Below are 21,260 nucleotides of genomic sequence, written 5' to 3'. Positions count from 1 at the left end.
TGAGGGCAGGGATGGGTGACTGTATCCAGGCAATCTATGATTGCATGTACAGGTGTTGAGCACATTTTGTTGAATGGTTGGAAAACAGTTCAAGGTTCCTCTTAGTTCCATGGTTGGGTCTCCCAGCATCCTGTTAGCTTTCATGTTGAATTCCCCTGAAGAAGCTCAGGCCTTAAGGATTGTGGTCTTTTAAAATATCACTTGTGGTGAAGTGCCACGCATTCATTGGTATCACACTTTCTGTGACATTTCCTAACAAAAACTTCCAAGCAGCACAGTACCCTCATTGAGAAGGGGAAAAGGGCTGCTCTGTTTCTCTCTCTCTTTTAATGAGCTGTACTGAACTTCCTTATCAGTCTTTGCTTTACAAGGCGTAAAGGCACTTAGCAAGTATTTATTACCCTTTGAGAGCCGCTCTTTACAGAGGCCCTTAGTTTATCTCTAAGAAAACTTGGAGACATTTATACACTCTGGAATTATTTCAAAAGAACAAGTTCCAGCACAATGCTGTACTTACCACTTCAAATATATAAATTACATTTGTATGGAAATAGTATGTATTTTATAAATGATATACAAGTAATTTACACACAAATAACAAAAGTACTTCACTATCTTCACAATTCTATGTAAAATGAAGAGATAACATAAACTATATAATGCAATTATTTTAATACACATAATTTGTCTGGTTAGTGTTTTTTGTCAAGTTGAGTCAAGGTAAGGTCATTCTGGGAAAGGGAACTTCAATTGAGAAAATACCTCCACCACATAGGACTGTAGGCAAGTCTGTGGGGTTATTATCTTGATTAATGATTGATACAGTGGGGTGCAGCCCACTGTGGGCAGTATCGCACATGGGCAGGTGATCCTAGACTATACACAAAAGCAAATTGAGTAAGCCAATTAGCAGAAAGCCTCCACAATCCCTGCTTCAGTTCTTGCCTCCAAGTTCTGGCTTTGTTTGAGTTCCTGCCCTGACTTCAGTCAATGATGAACTGTGCTCAAGGTATGTAAGCCAAGTAAACCCTTCCTTACCCAAGTTGCTTTGGTCATGGTCTTCATTACAGCAATAGAAAGCAAACTGGGACAGAAATATGATGTAAGTATATCTGTATCCACATATAGTTGGTGCTTTCTTTTTGATTCATTTTTTTTTTGAGACAAATTCTCAGTGTATAGCTAAGGCTACCTTGAATTTGCTTTGTAATTGGTTGGAATTCTATAGTCAATCTAGATCTTCCTTTCTATTTAAATTTCCTAGTATTTATAAGTATTACTTATTAGATACAAATATTATTAATTAGGGTGCTTTGTTTGCCTTAAAATATATTATGCATATTTTTACAGTTAGATATTTCCTTCTCTATTGTCTTTAAATATGTGGGATGGGTAACATCAATGCACAAAATGAACCACCTGGCAACCACCATTGTACACAACTTCATGGCCTCCACTATTTCTTAGGATAAATTTCCAGAAGTGTAGTTACTGAACAAATGACTCAAAGTCTAATGACTCTTACTAAATAATGCTAAATTATCTATTTAAAAGTTTTATCACTTTTTTCTTTTGTCAGTAACATAGGAGGGTTCCCATTTCTAAAACATCAACTCTATTGGTGACTATGCCATCTTGACTTCTTAAGATTTGGAGATTTGCTTGTTTAAAAAAATGATATGCTAGGGTTTATTTAATTTTTCATTTACTGTTAGTGAAGTTTATCTTATCCATAGTTACTGGCCATTAGAGCTTCTCCTTTTTGTTCATTCTCTATATGTTTGCAGTTTGTTCTATAAACTTACCTCTTATTACTGATCTTTGCTGATGGGAGTAATAATCGAAAGTAATGTTTGACAATGTATTAAGTGCATCAAGCCAGGCCTTTCCAATCTAATGAGGTATGTGCTGCTACCATCCCTTATCTCTGAAAGGCAGCACCAAAAGGTTATGTAACTTACCCGAAGTAACAGTCTTAGTTACTTTTCTATTGTTGTGAAAAAAAAACACCATAACCAAGGTAACTTATGAAAAAGAGCACTTAATTTGGGGTTCATGGTTCTGAGGGTTAAAGTCCATGACCATCATGGTGGAGACCGTGGCAGCAGGCAGGCAAGCATGGTACTGGAGCAGGAGCTGAGAGCTGACATCTTAAGACAACAACCATGAGGCAGAGAGAGCTAACTGTAAATGACATGGGTCTTTTGAAACTACAAGCCTGCCCCCAGTGACACACCTCCTCCCAGAAGACCACACCTCCTAATTGCAAATAGTTACACCAACTAGGGACCAAGTATTCAAACATATGAGCCTTTGGGGGTCATTCTCATTCAAACCACCACAGTAACTTGTCTAAATGTTCTATACTGGGGAGGCGAACAATTCATCATGCATATTATAAAGGCCATTTGGCTTTCTTTGGTCAGTTTGACTAAAGGTTTATTAAATTTGTTTATCTTTTAAATGAGCCAATTTTTGTTTGATTCTATGTAGTGTCTTTTTTTTCCTAGTCTCCAGTAAATACTGCCTTTTTATTTTTTTACTTTCCATCAACTTTTTAAAAATTTGACTTTTCTTTCTGTTTCTAAGATCTTGAGGTACATCATTAGGTTATTTATTTGAGATGTCTGTGCATCTTTTAATTAATAAATGGATTTAAGTGTTTTTCTTGATTTGTTTGTTCATATCTCCCAGGACGAGTCTGTGCAACAAGCACTTTATAACATTAATATACTTCAACCTCTGTTTTCTTGATTTGTCAACTTTAATCAATATATCTTAATTACCTAAGACATTCCTAATGGGGGAAATCATATGTAAAGTTGGCTATTCTTTATATTCTTTGGATAATAAAATTCCATATTTATGAGGGACTACTTTATTAGATGAGTGTCAGTCAAATGACAGCAGAAAGCTGTTTAGGCAGAGCAATAGGGATTGATATGAATGATAACATAAATAGAAAATAATTCTATCACATATTCTTCCTAGATTATAGAGATAGATATTTTCAGCTGTATTGCTTTATTTATTGTTGGGAATAACTTTGTAGCATATACTAAACAACTACTCTTAAAATTTTTGCATAAGCAAACAAACACAGATAACTACGGCCATAGAAAATGTCTGTTCTGGTATGCTAACTTTTGTTATGTTTCTATCCAACATTTGCTTTTCCTCATTCATGGCAATTTTAACTGAACAATAATTCTGCTTTCCCCATTGCAGCTCATTTGGTTCTAAGGGAGGTCACTTATGTCCCTAAACTCCTTGCACATGGGTTAGATGGGTGAGTCATGCTGTGTCTCCCTGGCCTCAGTGAGCAGTCCTAAGGTAGTAGCTTTTCTAGAATCTATAAGGTGTGGCAAAACTTAAGGCTGGGAACCATGGGGGTAATGGTTCTGGCTCTGTTCTGAAAATGAGACAGCTGCCTTCTAACCGAAAGGGGAAACTCCCAATGAAGGACTGAAGAGGGAGAGTTGTGCTCATTTCACTGGGCCCTTTACTGAGCTGTTTCTATGGCTGCTGCTCGTTTACGTCAGTGCACAGTCTATTTGCTTACAATGGTTGAGTTGGTTCTGTGAAAACTGTACTGATTGCAAAGTTAATTATTGGGGATCCTGACACCAGATCTGACTTCTAATTGTGGCTTCTTTTGACTCTGCTGTGCTGCCTCTGAAATTAATGCCTTTGTTTAGGACTGAAGTATGAATACCCTCTCTAGGTCTCTTTGCTCTGTCTTCTGCCTCCTTTTAATGTCTATTTAACAAAGGCAAATCCATCATGTAGAATTCATTCATTTTGAGCCAGTATGAACACATTTGGAAAGGATATTCCAATATACTAGAAATCACACTATGGGTCAGAGATAAGCTAATTTCAGAACTTTTGTGTTAAGTGAAGTTACTTTTATTTCAGGACAAAGAATTGCTAGGTCATTTTAAACCATAGAAACGTAATACAGCACTCACCATCCTGTGCTATGGAAGAGAAATGGGAAAATCAAATTCAATTATAAATCAATTCTCTGAAATTGAGAGGACATTTAACCTAAGAAATAGCATTAATTATAATATTTTGTTTCATAGACTATCAAAGAAAAGCATCTTTAATCAAAAATGTCACTAACTACTAGAGCAAACTATTGTTATAATATTAACTACTAAAAATGCCAAGTATTAAAACTGAATGAAATAGATAGTTCTTAAGTAAAATTTAATGGCAGATGAAGGAAAGGTAAATGATTATAGTTGCCAATGATTTGAGGCTTAATATGGTAGTCTCTATTGATCCATAGTTTTGCTTTTCTGTAGCTTTGTTAATCCCTGGTCAAGTCCAATTAAATTATTAAGCAGAAGCCTCTAAAAATGCACAGTTGGTAACTTTTAAGAGTTCTTTACAGCTGGGTGTTTGTGATGCACACCTTTAATTCCAGCACTTGGGAGGCAGAGGTGGGTAGATTTCAGTGAGGTCAAAGCCAGCCTGGTCTAGAAAGAGAATTCCAGGACAGTCAGGACAATCAGGACTGTCACTTAGAGAAACCCTGTCTTGAAAAACAACAACAACAAAAAAGAACTCTTTGCTATTGTGCGTTGTTACTAATTGTCTACCTCACCTAATCTACAAAGTTAACTTTTATCATAACTATATTTGTTTAGGAAGAAAACATTGTATCTGTAGGCTTCAGTATTATACATTTGATAATTATGAGAATCTTGTAATGTAACCCGTGTGGATAAAGACAATGTATACCCAACTTAACTTAAAAATTTTAAGCTTATTTTTCCATGATGCTTGCAAAAGAATAACAGCAATAATGGCAATCCTTTGGTGGAAAACTTTGGTAGTATGGTGGAACCCAGGGCTTCATTCTGTGCTAGTCAAATGCCCTACCACTGAGCTATGCTCCAAGCACCTATCACTGTTCTTAAACATGAAAACCTCCCAAAGGTGGAACTAAGAAAGGCAAAATCAAACATACTTGCAAATCCAATGCCAAGGCATTAATAGCATTGGGAAGTCCAGTTTCTATTTGTGAGCTGGTGGATCCACTAGGGTGGGAGACAGAAGATGTGCCCAGGCAGAGTCAGAAGTTGGGAGAAAATGCAGGAAGACGGATTTTTGGGTGAAGGATTAGACCTATCACCCAGAAGGCTGTCAAGCACTGTGTGTGGTTGAGAAAAGAGGGACTGAAAGGAGGAGGTATTCATGAACTGTTAGTGAGAAAGTCAAGGAAAATCTTCAAGTAATGTTGAAATAGGGCTTTCCTAAAGGAGATGGAAATTGCTGGAAGAGAGATTTGAGATGGGCATTACAAGGAAATGTGAACAAGAAATAACACAAAGAGATCAATATGTAAGATGTAAACTAAACCAAAGAGTCAAGGGATACCAGGCATGACTTTCCTACTGAGAGAGCCTTATGTCCAATTAGACAACCTTTGGTTACTCCTAAAATAAAAGTGCAGCTATCATACCATTCAGGATGTCTTGCAACGCTTGGCCACTGCTGTGGTTGGGAGGCTTTACAGCAGGGTAGGTTATTAATAATTTTTTTCTCCCTTGGCACCACGCATACTACATTCTGATACTATGAAAGTTAGTTCTCAGGGAAGAGGCTTGCAGTTCAGTTCCAGTTCAATCCCTCTGAGCTAGTCAACAAACAATGGCTGGACAGGTCATAGAAACTAGAATAGAACTTTTTAGTGCAATCGTCCTAAACCAATACAATTTCTGTTTTCTAATACTCAGACCCACAAATAAATGTAGCTCTTACCCCTCCTCAAAGAAGCTCCTTTTGAAACAGATGCAGGCTATAGAGAGATTCACAACTGGTCAAAATGCAGAGAATAAGTGACCATTGGGTGCCTACATCCAATTGATCCATTTACAGCACAGCTCCCATACACAAGGCTTAAGGAAAATTATGGAGGAAGAGAGAGACTGCAGATGTCAGAGGGATTGGAATGCCCACTATGAGCTAATGTCTTCTAGACATGACAGAGAAGCTGCACCTATAAAATATCTCCATATGGTTGCTTAAATAAGACCCTTATAATGAGAAAACCAACTGACATCCAAACGTGGATGAAAAGTATTTCACAAGGCCCGTACCCTAGTCAGTGGAGAGAGACAGACAGAGAGAGAGAGAGAGAGAGAGAGAGAGAGAGAGAGAGAGAGAGACAGAGAGACAGAGAGAGAGAGAGAGAGAGAGAGAATATGAGTTTCTCCAGGAAAAGCCCCTGATGAATTTTCAATCCCAAGTGGTCAGCCTAAACACATTTACATATAAGCAACACTAAAATGATTCAGTATGATATATATATATATATATGTATATAAATTAAAGATGATGTTATGAATTAGAGAGGAAGTAGGAGGACATGGGAGGATTGGATGGAGAGGGCAAAGGATAGAAATGATGCATATACAGTACTCACACAATTCTCCAAAATATTTTTAATAAAAAGTGAGTGAACAAGTAGAAAGAAAAACACATGGAAAGTAGTATACAAGGAGAAGAGGCAAGCCATAGGAAATGTTAGTGAATAGAGAGGCCAAAGCTAGGCCATCACACACACACACACACACACATGTAGGGGAAGCTGTAGCCACGCCAGATATAGTAAGAAATTACCAATACGGAGTCAGGTAGAAATATAAGGGTATTTAATAGGGAAAAGCCTTACTTACAGAGCAAACCAGCCAGCCGGTGGTAGTCTGTACAGCAAGAAGCAAAGAGAAACCGAAACCAAAAACGCAGTCCCCCTACTCACTCTGACCACGCCCTCACAAGCCCTCAGGTACTCTTGTAGCCAGCCCCTAAGAAGGCGTGGCTACAGCTTCCCCTACACCACACACCAACACACACACACACACACACACACACAGTGGCTGACAGCCAATCAAACCAACTCATGACAGAGACCCTGTAGATCCTCATGTGTGGACTTTGGGCAGTCAAATAGTCTTCCACAGGTATAGTGTCATTTTAATAGGAACTCACTGGGTTTACACTGCACAGAGAGAGAACAGCAAAGCTGAGGACTATAGGGCTTCAGCTAGAATGGCAACTGTCTCCTGACTAGAAAAGAAGACACCTTGTCAAGATAACATGTATTAGAAATGCCTTGTTACTGTGACCAAAATACTTGAAAGAAACAGCTTGGGTTTGCAAAGATGAATTTTGTATGGTTGCAGAGAGTTTAGTCTGTGGATGCTTGACCGATGTGTTTGGACTTCACATCGTGGCAGCAGAGGCACAGGGTAAATGCTCCTGGCATACTGGAAGCTGGCGGGGGGTGGAGAACAAGAAGGGTTCAGGATCTATACCATCAAGGAATCAAGGACCAGGCTCAAGGGATCTCTCTCTTCCACTTGCAGTCTTCTTCCTAAGGTTTCCAGACTCTTCTAATATCACTACAAACTGAGGAGCAACCCTCTAATATTCTTTATGCTGGGAGGGAGGGTGATGGGGAAAGTACTTCTGTGTATGTTTATCTTACTGATTGTTAAATAAAGTTCTGTTTGGCCAATGAGACAGCAAGTTAGACAGGACTAGGAGTCAAAGAGGATTCTTGGAAATGTAGTAGAGAAGTGGTGATCCAGGCAGGAAGTGACATAGCAAGGAGACTCATATTTAGCAAGGAGAAACAGGAAGTGTCCCCTTTTCCCCTTCCTCCTCCAGTGGCGCAATGTGATCCACCGGCAAGGAAGGAGACCAATAAGGTAAGTCTTATAAAATATATAGATGTATGATAATTGAGACTGAGCTAACAGATGAGAATCCTAGTCATTGGCCAAGCAGCATTGTACCTAATACAAGTCTCTCTGTGTATTCATTTGGGCCCTAACTCAGGCGGGCGGCTGGTGTAAAGCACACACATGGCAGTGGGGCTCGGCGGCTTATGGCAGAAAGATTTATTGTAACAGAAGGGGCAGGCAGGCAGGCATTCTTTTTATTTAAATTAGAAGCAATCTTATTTTATATATCAATCCCAGTTCCCGCTCCCTCTCATCCTTCCATGTCCCCCATGGGCCCTCATCCCTCTTCTGTTCCATAGAAAGGATGAGGCCTTCCATTAGGGATCATCAAAGTCTGTCACATCATCTGGGGCAGGGCCTAGCGCCCCCTCCTCCCCCCCCCCGTGTGTCTAGGCTGAGAGAGTATCCCTCTATGGAAAATGGGCTCCCAATGTCCATTTGTACTCTAGAGATAAATACTGCTCCACTACCATATTCTGCTCAGGCCTCCTAACTGACACCCAATTTCAGGGGGCCTGGTTTTGTCCTATGCTGGTTTCCTGACACTCTGGGGTCCATGAGCTCCCCCTTGTTCAGGTCAGCTGTTTCTGTGGGTTTCTCCATCCTGGGCTTGACCCCTTTGCTCATCACTCCTCCCTCTCTACAAATGGACAGGCATTCTTTATGATTTATTTAGACATGTGCAGTTGGGTTGGGAAGGCTTAAATGGACTTGAGATGGAAAAGAAGCAGTTTCCAGTGTCCCAGGCAGATACTCAACACGGTGACATTCATCCCCAAGTCCTTATTTTTAATGGGAGCCACTGTGAGTGGCAGCACTGGGCAGAGGCCAAGCCTGCCTTGGATGGAGCTGTGTGGGTCGCTGGGCTCTTTTGTGCTTTAGTGGTTTGGCTTGGCTTGGCCTTTAATGATTTGGCAGTACAGGAAGTAAAAATGAGGGACTCAGCAGATTTTTCATTTTTTTCTTCAAATATTCCTCTAATGTTAGTATTTCTGGGACTAGGATTCGTGGTGTCCTAATTAATTGTTCTTGATGTTACTTTCAAAGCATCCCTTTGCATTTATGACTCTGCCCATGGCTTTTGCTTTTATTTATTCATGCTGGTACTTACCTGCAACACAGAAAAGGCTCTGAGTGTCTCTGCGGCCAGGTAAATGTGGCCGAATTCAGTGGCAACTTTGGAGGAAGGCAGCCTTAAGAAATGTCAACTGACAAACAAAGAAAACTGGAAAACTAGCTGGCAGGGCTGCCAGGCTCTGCCTGCTGCTCACTCCCATCCCTGAGGCCTGCCTTAAAAATCCTTTGTTACTTCCCAATACATTTTCAACTGCATTTGAAGTAATTAACGCCGGGAATAGGATTCTCTTGTCACATTTAATTATCAGATAGCTGCTTTCCTTGGGGATATCTGACAGTTACCCAAAGTGTTGGTCTTAATCTAAAACCACAGCGAGACCTCTGACACAGTGAAAGCTGCCAGCGTGGCATTTATTAAATATAAATGGCCTCATGTCTAAAGAGGAGGCGGAGAAAGAGTGCTGTGTCTCTTGGGAAGAAGGCCCTCTGCACAAAGGGAAGTCTCACCCGCGCTCAGCTGAGGCAGCTTCCAGGTCACGTGCACACGGGAGGCATTAGCAACCTGCCTGTGCACACGTCTTAAAGCGCTGAATCTGCATCGAGAGGGTAAGATGTTGTGACCCTGAGTTCTAGGACACCCATCAGCCAAAAGGTAAATTCCACAGCTTCTCTCAGTCTGTTAACTGGAAAGCAACTAGTGGGAGGAAAACACTAAGTGGCAATGATTTGATGTGCGGGAAGCTCATTTCCATGCGTCTTAGGAACCTTCAGTGAATCAACTAAATAGATGCACCAAGAAAAAAAATCTGCTACCCTCTGGGTAGTATCTTGTAATAAGCTGAGAGTGTGAAAGCCATTAACTGTATTAGATATTAGGTGCCTAATGAATTGTGCCCATTATTGGAGATCTTCTGTGATAATGGTTCCTTAAAAGCAACAAAGTGCCTATATCACTCTATCATAGAGAAAGATGCTACTAAAGACATCAGGAATTACCTGCAGGAGGAGCCATGGTTAAAGGAGTGAGGTGACTTCTGGTACTTACTATGTGAGGACTATGGCCACCGCATCGTTCAGGACACTCTCCCCAAACAGCAGTGTGTACAGGTCGGGGTCCACGTGTAGTTCATGGAAAATGGCCAACACGGTCACTAGGAAGACACACATAAAGATGACAAGTTAGCTGGGACATGCCATGGTATTTGCCTTCATTGTGGTCACGTTTAAAAAAATCATTAAGTACTGATCTTTTCGAATTCACTCTCCAAACCAACAAGAGGTCTTCACTCAAAACAATAGTCATAGCCCTGCTCCCAGTGCCCAAGGCCTATCAGTACCACACTTATTCCAGTGATGCCTCGCTCTGCACACTTGGCCCACCCTTGGCCGCTCTCCTCCAGTCACATTGAACTTGCTACAACTTTCCAAATACACTGAAGTTTTTAAACTATTTTTCTTTTTATTTGACTCCTCCTAAAAGGCTGTAAATGTCCTTGGCATTGACTTCCACCCTTCCCTCAGTCCTTATATGTGCTCCCCCGCCCCAGTTCACATACACACAGACGCACACAAGTGGGGAGCAAGGACACACTCTCATTGGGGGAGGTGTTGTACACATACTGTCTTGCTTCCAAAGATCCTTTTATTCATTCTTTAAGACCCTTGACAGGGACTCCATCTGAATCCCTGATGTCCTCAGCATTCTTTTATGATCCTAGCATTTGGATCAAATCACAGAGACACAGAAGGAACTGGGCTGCCTGGGAATAGGGTCCAATCTGCAGCCCTGGTATTTATTTGACCAGCATGCAATGATTGTTAGATGCACCCGTGAAGGAATGGACAAGTGAATATTGCTGCAGTGGCTTGCTACTGTGGAGGGAGAGGCAACCAGATTCTGGCTCTCATTTGCTCCTAGGAGCTCATTCAGCCATAAAAACAGATGCAGTGTTCTCCAGAGCAGGACCTGCTCAGCTACTACCTACTGTTTAGTTCTGAGCCTTTGTAAATTGATCAGGGCAGTAGATACCACTCACTGATTATTTGTGCTCCTCAGAACTACCCGGAGTCTTGATATTCAAAACAGTTATGCAAAGCGTGAGCAGCACTCCTTAGGAAAATGGCCAGCTGAATTGATTGCCAAGGGGGAAATGGAGTGGTACAAAATAATAATGATGGTAAAAGTTTTAAGGCAGAATGGGTATTTTCACTTCTATTTTTTCCTCTCCTATTTCGTCAAGTGTGAGGTCAATATGTATTTGGTAAATAGAGTGCTGGGGTGTGGGTGGTGTGGGCAGGGAAGCAAGTTAAGTGTGAAGGTTTTGCCAGTAATCAAGAAATTTGGAAGTTGCCCTGTCCCCCACAGTAGAAAGCAACTAAAGTTCTTTAGTAAGAGGGTTGACACATTCTGGTTTGAACTTGGTCATAAAGCTCAGAAATCAATGCAGAGGCAGAAAAGAGAAGTGTATCTAGGAATCCCTAGCAATTCCAGTGAAAGATGGGTTGGTCCAAGACAAGGAGAGGTGTGGAATCAGGGTCCAAGCTCTTACACACACACACACACACACATACACACACACACACACACACACACACTCACTCACTCCTGGCCCTGCGCATCTATCATTGCAGGTACAGCCAGCCCAGTGACCACAGTCCTAATACACAACTTTCTTATGGGTTTCACATCCCCACCCCAGCACAGTCTGTGGCAGTGTAGCATGCTGTTAGCAAGCGGATAAACAAGAAAGAGAGTTGTAAGGACAAGGTAGAAAGAACACATTGTTTAAAATAATGTATTGCGTACTTGAAAATTGCCAGAGAGTAGATTTTAAATGTTTTTACTACAAAAACCAAAAGGATTGATCAGCATGTGAAGTGCTGCCTGTGCTAATTGACACGATCGGCCTTCCTGCTGTTTGTGGGCATCCAAATGTACCACACACCATAAACACAGATGAGTTTTCTTTGTCAGTGAAAACATTTTATCTTTTCTTTAATGCTTTTTAAAAAAGAAGCTACTGTAAGAGTCTAGCAACAAAACAAATGGAGAAAGAGAGACAGGGGTCATGAATTAGAATGACAGTGGGCCCTGATTCCTTTTTAAGAACCAAGGATAGAATCAATGTCATGATTCAGGCTGAGAGGGTCCTATTAATCACACCAGGAAAATAGCAGAGATCTCCTCTAAGTTCCTAGGGAGCTTCGAACATTTGCTATAACCTGCAGCCTCTGCAGGTGGAGATGGGAGGCGCAGCATGTGTCTCTCTTCCGTGATTGCCTTTTCCATCTTAGGTTGAGCCAAGAGCCTGCATCTAACCAAAGCAGTGAGGTTTCAACTGAGGTTTTTGTTAACATCATTCTCCTTTTGCTGGGATCTTGTGGAATAAAATACAAGTTGTTCTTTAGCAGGAAATTCTGTTGCTGCAGCTCAAGTGCCAACTTCAGCTTCTGGCTGTATTTGTTCATAAGCTCTGAGGATAGCTTGTGACCCATTTCTACTCTTGGGGGGTGTGAGCGATGGAGGTTTCCAAAGTTCATGTGTGGCATAAGGCTTGGTTTTGTATCCCCAAGTTCCTGTTCATTGGTCCCCACTTTGTTCTATGAGATGGAGTCTGCATTTTTCCAAAGAGCACAAGGCTATTTTGAGGAATGCCTTTTAACTATATATCCAGTCATGTTCACAACTGATCTGGCATTCACACGATTCCTCGTGAACAAAGAACTGAGCTCCGCTTCATAAACGATATCCCACACAAAAGGCATAGCTATTACTTGGCGCATTCCTATCTACCCCTTGAAGAAATGCAACAGCTTCAGAATAAAGCCAGCCAGTGTGTCCTAGAGGAGGGAATATTTTGTCAGTACAGCAAATGAGTTGAATAGGTGAGTCAGGAAATTAGCCACCCACTCTGCTAGTTAGCTGGGAACTTTGAAAAGAACTCATTTAGTTGGTTCACAGACAGCACTCATTTTTACAGTGTCCTACATGGTCAACGGCACTGTCCCACAATAGACTTTCTCAATAGACTTGCTGTGAACTCTTCTCAGATCTTGCTGGGTTGGAGAGATTAGTCTTAACCCAAGGCTAGGCTGACAACCAGTACTTATTTATTTAAGACAAGTCTTCTGTGACCTTGAGAGAACACTCTAGATAGCACTTGTAAAAGTGTATAGGGAGGAGAGAAGACACAATAGACTTCCTGAATTAACAATCTTATTAAGATTTGGTCATTTTTGCCTGCATCACATTGTTGCTTCACTTGCCTCTCCATGGCAGCTTCTGCAGTTTCACTTATTCCTTCTCTTTCACCTTCTAAGGCCAGAAATTTGTTTATTTATTTTTAAGTTTATGCATATGAATGTTTTGCCTGCAAGTATATATATGTACCACTTGAGTGCCTGGTCCATATGGGGTTAGAACAGAGTGTCAGATCCCTTGGGACTAGAGTTAGAGATGGTTATGAGCCACCATGTAGGTGCTGGGAATGGAACCCATGTCTTCTGCAAGAGCAGCAAGTGATTTTAACTGACTAGCCATCTCTGCAGCCCTAAGACAAGATTTTTTGTAGCTACAGAAAACTCAACTTTGCCTCTCACATTGGTAAGAAGGGATATAAGCTCCTATGACCTATGGTAAAGAAGATTCCCACTCAAATAGACATGTACTTTCATCTAGGGCACTGGGAGGGTGTGGCAACTGAGTGACTGATGGATTGCCACTAAGCATGGGAGAGTTTTGAGAAAATAGTCTGAGAAGCCAAATAGCAGAGGGCTGCTAAGAGTGTGAAGAAATGGTGTGGCTATATTTCTGAGAACTCAATGAGGTGGGGTAGAGATCCAAGGTCACAACTTCAGAATGCAATGCTAAGTAGGGTTTTTTCTTTTTTCTCCTAGATGTCCAATGTTGTAAGCTGAGTAGAATAAGCCATAGGACAGAGAGGTTGAAGACAGAGAATAAAACATAAGAAACTACTAGGCCACAGTCTGAAGAAGGCAGAGGACAACTGATGGCAGCAGGGAAGTTAGGTTCCTTAGTAACACGCCATCATCTGCTGAGAGCTAAGTACCAATGCACGAGCCAGGCCTCTGGAGGCTGGAAATGCTTGAAATATCTCCAGAGGGATGAACTCATGACAAACTATTAGGATCAAATGTAAATCAATTTTAAATCTCTAAGAGAAATCCAAACACTGAAATAGTATATTTTTATTAATCTCCTCACCATACTGAAACTCTCTAACTAGTCTGATCTCAACCAGAAAAATTGTAAGAAAACATTCTTAGAGTGAAAAAAATACAGATAATGACTATTTAAGCCCATCAGCATGCCAATGTGTTGGCTGCTAAGTGATGCTTTGTGTATTTTTAACTGCCTATCTGTAAATGATCACTTTCTGGAAAGCTCTCTCAGTAACTCTGAAGTCTTTGGAGTGATTTAGTGACAGTCCGTGCCTTAGAACCTTTGTTAGTAGCTATCTGGCCCATATTTTCTTGATGTTTTACAAGGAATTTAAATTTCAAATTGTATTTCAATGTGCCAGCACTCAGCAACCTCGCACAAGATCTGCCTAGGTCGATAGAAAACAAGACACAATAGTTTCCTCCCTTGTCATTCCAAGTCATCATTCAGACTTGTCAAATGCTGGCTCTCCTTGTAGTACTTGCTATTGCTTTTGTGCAAATCAGTGTCTATGAAACTTGTCCACGACATGTGGAGAATTAGAAGTTTCTAAGGCTTATTCCGCTGAATCTTTGTTTGACCTGACAGGTATTATTCATTTATGTCTATTCTTTTTATAAATTTTATTTAAATTAGAAACAATCTTATTTTACATATCAATCCCAGTGTCCTCTCCCTCCCATCCTCCCATTCTCCCCACTGACCCCCTCATCCCACGGCCCATTCACTCCCCAGGGAGGGTGAGGCCTTCCATAAGGGATCATCAAAATCTGTCAAGTCATTTGGGACAGGGCCTAGGCCCTCCCCTGTATATTGAGGCTAAGAGAGTAACCCTCTGTGGGAAATGGGCTCCTGAAGTCTGTTCGTGCACTAGGGATACCTCCTGGCTCCACTGCCAGAGGCCCTATATAGACTTCCCTGTGTTCTTAGCTGACACCCACATTCAGGGGGCCTCGTTTGGTTGCTCAGTGAAGTGGAAAGGACAAGAGCCCCTGAACAAATTGGGAGCATGGGGGGAGAGGGGAGGGAGGTAGGAGAAAGAGGAGGGGAAAAGAGGAGAGGGGAACATGGTGGGTCAGGAAGATTGAGTTGGGAGAAGAATAGAGGAGAACAAGTAAAGAAACACACCAATAGAGGTTTAAGGAGAAATATAGCACTAGAGAATTGCACAGAGATAAACAAGGTCCCCAACTAGGACCCTAAGCAATAGTGGAGAGGCTACCTTAAATGCCCTTCCCCTATAATGAGATTGATGACTACCTTAAATGCCATCCTAGAGCCTTCATCCAGTAGCTGATGGAAGCAGAAGCAGAGACCCACAGCTAAGCACTGAGCCAAACTCCTGGAATCCAGTTGCAGAGAGGAAGGAGTGACCAACAAAGGGATCAAGACTACGCTGGAAAACCCCACAGAAATAGCTGACCTGAACAAGGAGGAACTCATGGACCCCAGTCTGGCAGCTGGGTGTTATTCATTTATATACATAAATGAGGAAACATTCTTCTCTTTGTAAAACTGAATACTGTGAACATTTTTCTTTTCCACACATGGTAAGTGTTTATAGGGGAGTTTCTGAAACAGTTGTAGCATGGTGGGGACAGTCTAGAATATTGGAATCAGTTTGAGTCTGGACCCTCCCTCTCTATGTACTTAACTATAATATCAGTTCATGGATGGGTTTTGCCAGTGGGGCTCTGCCAGTCATAATAATAGAAATACAATAGAAACTCTACCCTTCTGAACTAGGTCAGAGAATGATGCCAAGTTTGGAAAGCACATCATTAGATGCTACTTCGTTGGGGTTGTTCTAAATTGCACATTCCACAAAGCACCACAAATTACTTAGCCCTAAAACATGGCAATTTTCTTTGACCTTCACAGTGATATATGTTTTAGGTATTGAGTTAGTGGTGAGAAAGATGTTATGTGCCAGCACACTGTTGCAGCCTTTCAGCCTGGTCTCTTTGTGAGAAACAAGCTCTAATGGTGAAGGTGATGGTTTCAAAGGGTAGCCCAGGTATCCTTGGAGTTTCTTGAATTACATCCAGGAAGATCTTCAAGGTCAGAACTATCTTCACAATAGCAGGGATGTGTTACTTGCATTTTTTTATTTCTCACTCTTTGCTTCACATGCAGTAGAGTTTTCAAAGGGCCATGAGATAGTAGTAATGCAGCATATTGCATTCAGGGCAGACATAAGGAACCTCTGTTTTTTATTGCTCATATCTCACAATGAAGAATTTTGCAAAAAAAGAAGGCAATGCTATTTTTTCAAAATTTTTTATTTCTCTTGGAAAATAAACTTATCTTTTATAAGATATGTTATTTATAGTTACATGTAAATTATTTATACTTTAAATTAATGCATAAAGTTACATTCTGAGATTAGCATTAATTATTTCTAGTAGGACAAATAATAATGGGTATATCAACAGAAAATCTTTGGGGTCCTTTTTAATTTTAGTGAGTTATGAAGGACCATATTATAAAATGCCTGAAAATGACTCTCCTAAGACAGGAGGGCATATAATGGCTTTTTTCCTAGGCACTGTGACACTAGCTAGGCATCCTGTTTGAGAAAGATGAGGAAACACCCCCTCTGTTAGTTTCTGGGGAGCTCAGTTTGCATGCTGGGTCCTTACCCAGAAAGGCTCCCTATGTCTCAACCTCTTTTGCCATGCTGACTCTGACTGTCCATGCACTAGATTCATAGAAACTCTCAAATGAGGAAATGGTCATCATTTTATATTAACCCCAGAAGCCTGTTTTTAGCTTCACAGTTCCATCACTGGTATCTGCATTTGCTTAAGCCATTCTTTTGAAAGGAAAATATTGGGGAGCTGTTTCTTTAATGGAAGGGTGTACAGTGAAAGCACAGACAATCACAATCCCATCCTTGAATTCATGGCTGCATGGAGTTTGAAAATAATTGACTTCTCCTTTTGCTCAAAAGCCACCCCACCTGTCTCTGACAGCAGAAAAGAGTAACCAGAAGGTCATGAGATTTGGCAATGGGAAAATTAAATATTAACATATAAATTCTGCAGAGAGATATATTTAATAATCAATCCAGGCAGGGACTAGTTCCTAGGCCTTGGATCCCTGACTGTATGGATTGAAATCTGCCTGGCACTTCAGCTAGTGCTTTGAAATTTTCCCCAAAGGTATATACAGCAAGAATATTCTAAATTTAACATTAGCAGTGAACATAAACATTTAACAAAGACCCAATTTTCTCACCAATAGGGTTTAATGAGGCATGGTGGAATTTAATGGGGATCTGTGTGGCATACCCAGTATCCAAGTGAAGATGACTCACGCTATCACACAAGCATTCTCCAATCAAGATGATTGCTTAAGCACTTTGCCATTTAAAAACTGAAAATGGCAGGCAAATGTTTACGTACAAATCATGAAATAAACTCAGAGCAAAGCCCAGTGGCTCCAAAGAGCAGCCAAAGTTAGTGATGGGTCACTTAGAAATCATCACTTGGTTCATTACATAGAACAACTGTAAGGAAAATGAGAAGTTGAAAGACAGTCGTGTTAGTCATGATCATGGCTGACACAGGATAGGAGTGTTTTGCAAGTTTTCCTTACTATAAAATGATATAAAACAGATATCATGTACCATAATTTCCCAACCTCTAGATAAAGACACTAAGAAATTCTACATAATAGTTCTAAAACGGAGAAAGTTTCCCAGGGCAAATGAGTGTGACACAGAGGAAAGTCAACACAGTCATGTGAGAGAAAAAGGGTAAAGAAGACTAGAATGGAAGGGTTATTCAGGACTAAGAGTGTTCCTCAGTGCTAGAGCGCTTGCCTAGCCTGCACAAGGCCCAGCATTTAAATCCCAGCATTGCAAAGGGGGCAGGGTGCTGTCATACGCTCATCCTGTCTGAGAATCTGAACAATACTCCCTTCCCAAATCTGTCAATGAACTAATATCTGGAATGTGTGAATATATATTTTATTAAGTGGCTGCAAGGGTCTGAAATGTATATAAGGCAGATGACTTTTAAAAAGGCATATTGTCTTAGATCATCAGGAGCAATGGTCAATCCTAGTCACATAAGCCCTCAGAGGTGAAAATTTCCCCCACTCACACGCCAACTTTCTTCCTCCCTCAGAAGCCATGAACTGTTTATAGTTACCCAGTCAGGGGTAGAGGCTGGTAAACCTCTTCTCTCACTTTGCTAGAATGTTGATGAGGTTGATCTTTATGTAGGTCTCGGGCAGACAATCACAGCTTCTGTGAGTTCATGAGTGCAGCAGTCCTATCATGTTCAGAAGAAACTGTTGGGTTCCACTCCCCTCTGACTGCTGGTTTCTACAATTGTCCCTAATCCTCTAGACTAGGACTGGAGAGTATGCTGTATACAATCCACATGTGCTGAACACGCCACTGACATTTATTCTCTGCGCTTTGACTAGTTGTGAGCTTCTGTAGTAACCCCACCCACTGTGGAAGAAACTGATTTGCAAGAAACCAATTTGATGAGGCCTGAAAGATGTGGTAATCTATGTGGAAAGATACCAATTTAAGAGGGCTGTTTGATATTATGCCCCTTTAGCAGAATAATAATAGGTTCACTCCTGGGAAACATGAACTCCCCAGCTACGAGTTCTTTGCCAGATTTATAGTACCAGGTATGTTCCTTCTCCTGTGGAGCAGGCCTCAAATCTAATCATAAAGTAGTTGGTTACCCCATAACATTTTTTATGCCACTATTGCATTCATGGGTTTATTTCCTGTGCTAGTCATTATTGCACTTCATAAGGATTCACATCTGGGTTAGACTGTTGATGACTTGTTTTCCTCCACCAACCTGCATGGCACCTTCCAGTACTGTGCTGGCTACCCAAAGGAGAAGCTTTCTGATCAACACCAACTTGATGTCTCCCTGTCCTGTAACCAAAGCATTTGATGTCTTCAGCAATATGGTTCAAGTTCTGGTGGGCAAGCAAGAGCAATGGCAAAAGCCTGCAATGTTTAGGGGGTCTTTGGGACCCTCTGACCAACAACTCCAGATGCGAAATCCTACATTTGGCAATGGGCTTTTTTAATTTGGCAATCTTTGGTTTTGGACATGAGCATAATCCCCTGTGTAGAGTCACTCCAATTAAACTCCATTGTGTGGGTATAAATGTAGCTTACTTTTTAAGTATGTTTTCATATGTCTTCCAAACTTTGGAAGGCCTCATCAAATTGGTTTCTTGCAAATCAGTTTCTTCCACAGTGGGTGGGGTTACTACAGAAGCTCACAACTAGTCAAAGGAATGTGAGTCCTTCCCCAATCCCTTCCTCTGTCCTACCCTCCTATTTCTTTCCCCTACCTTAATGTTTCCCCCATTAGTCTGATTTCCCTATTCATATCATCTGTGTTCTATTATCCATGCCCCTTCCTTAATGTCTTTCTTCCCCTCTCCATTAATGGCCTGTTTCATCTGTTTCTAGTTTCCTGGATCCTATGGATGCTCCAAATTAATGACACAAGTCTAAAGATTCAATGCCTAGAGTCACAGATAAGAGGAGTGGAAGATGAATGCAAGCAGAATATATGGTGTGACATTTCAAAGAATTAATAATATTTTTAAAAGAAAAGGGCATGTTCCACAGAAACAGTTTTGGAATTCATGATGTAGAAAAGAAATCTGGGTCTTAGGAGATGTGAGACAGGAGAAAGCAGGTATTTTGGTGGACATAGCTCTAAATGACGGAGACACACTGTTTTTAGAGTGTATGAGCTTGGTGGTGTGTCCCACCCAACAGCCTGAGATCCTTGAGGGTTGGCCAAATCTTGAGCTTCTCTGGTGTCCTCTAGACTTTTTGGCATGGCACTAGATACTTAAGTACATAATAAATATTCTTCTTTCAATGACATTTATTGCTTATAAGTGAATTTGTAATTTTTGTGCAAAAATGATTGTTATTAATCATGATTCTGTAAATTGTTACCACCAAAACAGCAGAATAAAAATAAATTTCATACAATGACAAAAGGGGGGAAATTTCTTAGGCTGGAGTGAGAAAACTAATTGGAGAGGTGTGAATAAAAGGTAAAGTGGGGAACATTATAGGTGGTAGAAAGGTTTGGCATGCTTTTGCTGGCTTTAAAATGTAGGTGCTTTTTTGCTAGGGCAGAGAGAGATATATGTCTTGAACAGTCATGGCTGACTCTGTTAGTAAGTGATGGGCCCTCAGCTGTGTATCTGCGATAATCTATATTCTGCAAGGAACCCAAATGATCTTAGAGATATATTCTTCTCAGAATTGCTGAAAGGAGCCCAACCAGCCAAACCTTGACTTTGACCTTATGACACTCAGAGCAAAGAACTCAACCTAGCTAAGCTGGACTTCTGACCTTCAGAGATGTGAGGTAATAAATTTATGATGCCCATGTCTGCTAGATATGTGGTCATTTATTATGCTGCTCACACATTAACATGTCTGGGCCCCCTGGACCACAGTATTTTGAACATTATGGGTAGGCTAGCATTGTACTCTTTAGAACCTGAGCTCCTGAGTGGGGATATTACTGGAATGACACCATTCTCAGCATTGCACAGCCTTTTCCACCACGATAGCACCACTGGCATAAAATAAAACACATATACAAATTCATATTTTAGATCATGCTTAACAAAAACAAGCTTGGACCAGAGTAAAAACCATGGGTTTTGTGCTAACAGTACTATGGGCACCAACACTAAACACTGATGTGGTCATCTGTGAATAAACTTCCTGGTGCCATCATCACACAGCATATCATCCAGTCCCTCAGAATGTGTTGTTTTATACCTCATAGATTCACCTTATCCTTCAGGCTTACCCTTTCCAGGCCACACTGTCATATATAGTCACCATGAGGAAATGGTGCTAACAAAGATGGAGTTCAGACCAGGGTGCCAGGCCAACAGTATCAGGTGTTGGGAGAACAAGTTCCAAATAACAAAGTAATCCCCATAAGAAGAGCAAACAACAACTGCAGGAATTATTAGTTTGGGGCATTTTGTTTCATTATTCTGAATTTTCTGTACTTTTAGGCTCAGAATGAGCAGGAAGCCATTCGTAAAATTGGCCAAGCCTAAAAACACAAAATGTGGTACTCAGAGTCCCTTTCTCAAAGCCACAGATGCCATGTGGGAGGCCCTAGCCCTCCTGAGTGCCTTGTCTGTGCTTCCAGATTGCTGACCCCTCTATGTGAGGCATAGACTCTGGCTTCCTTCTGTTT

General features: G+C 41.0%; 1 protein-coding gene across 1 annotated transcript in view; it reads right to left on the bottom strand.

Moving 5' to 3' along the window:
• Slc9a9 (solute carrier family 9 member A9) overlaps window positions 1-21,260 on the bottom strand; it is a 528,927-nt gene that overhangs the window by 348,067 nt on the left and 159,600 nt on the right. Inside the window, exon 6 of the mRNA XM_027410941.2 lies at window positions 9,886-9,991. Coding sequence (XP_027266742.1) covers window positions 9,886-9,991 — 106 coding nt within the window. The remainder of the gene's footprint in view (window positions 1-9,885; window positions 9,992-21,260) is intronic.

This window comes from Cricetulus griseus, chromosome 4 (assembly GCF_003668045.3).
Source record: "Cricetulus griseus strain 17A/GY chromosome 4, alternate assembly CriGri-PICRH-1.0, whole genome shotgun sequence".
NCBI classification, from domain to species: domain Eukaryota; kingdom Metazoa; phylum Chordata; class Mammalia; order Rodentia; family Cricetidae; genus Cricetulus; species Cricetulus griseus.
The sequence above is the reverse complement of the archived record's forward strand: the minus strand, read 5'-3'. Positions and strand labels throughout refer to the sequence as shown.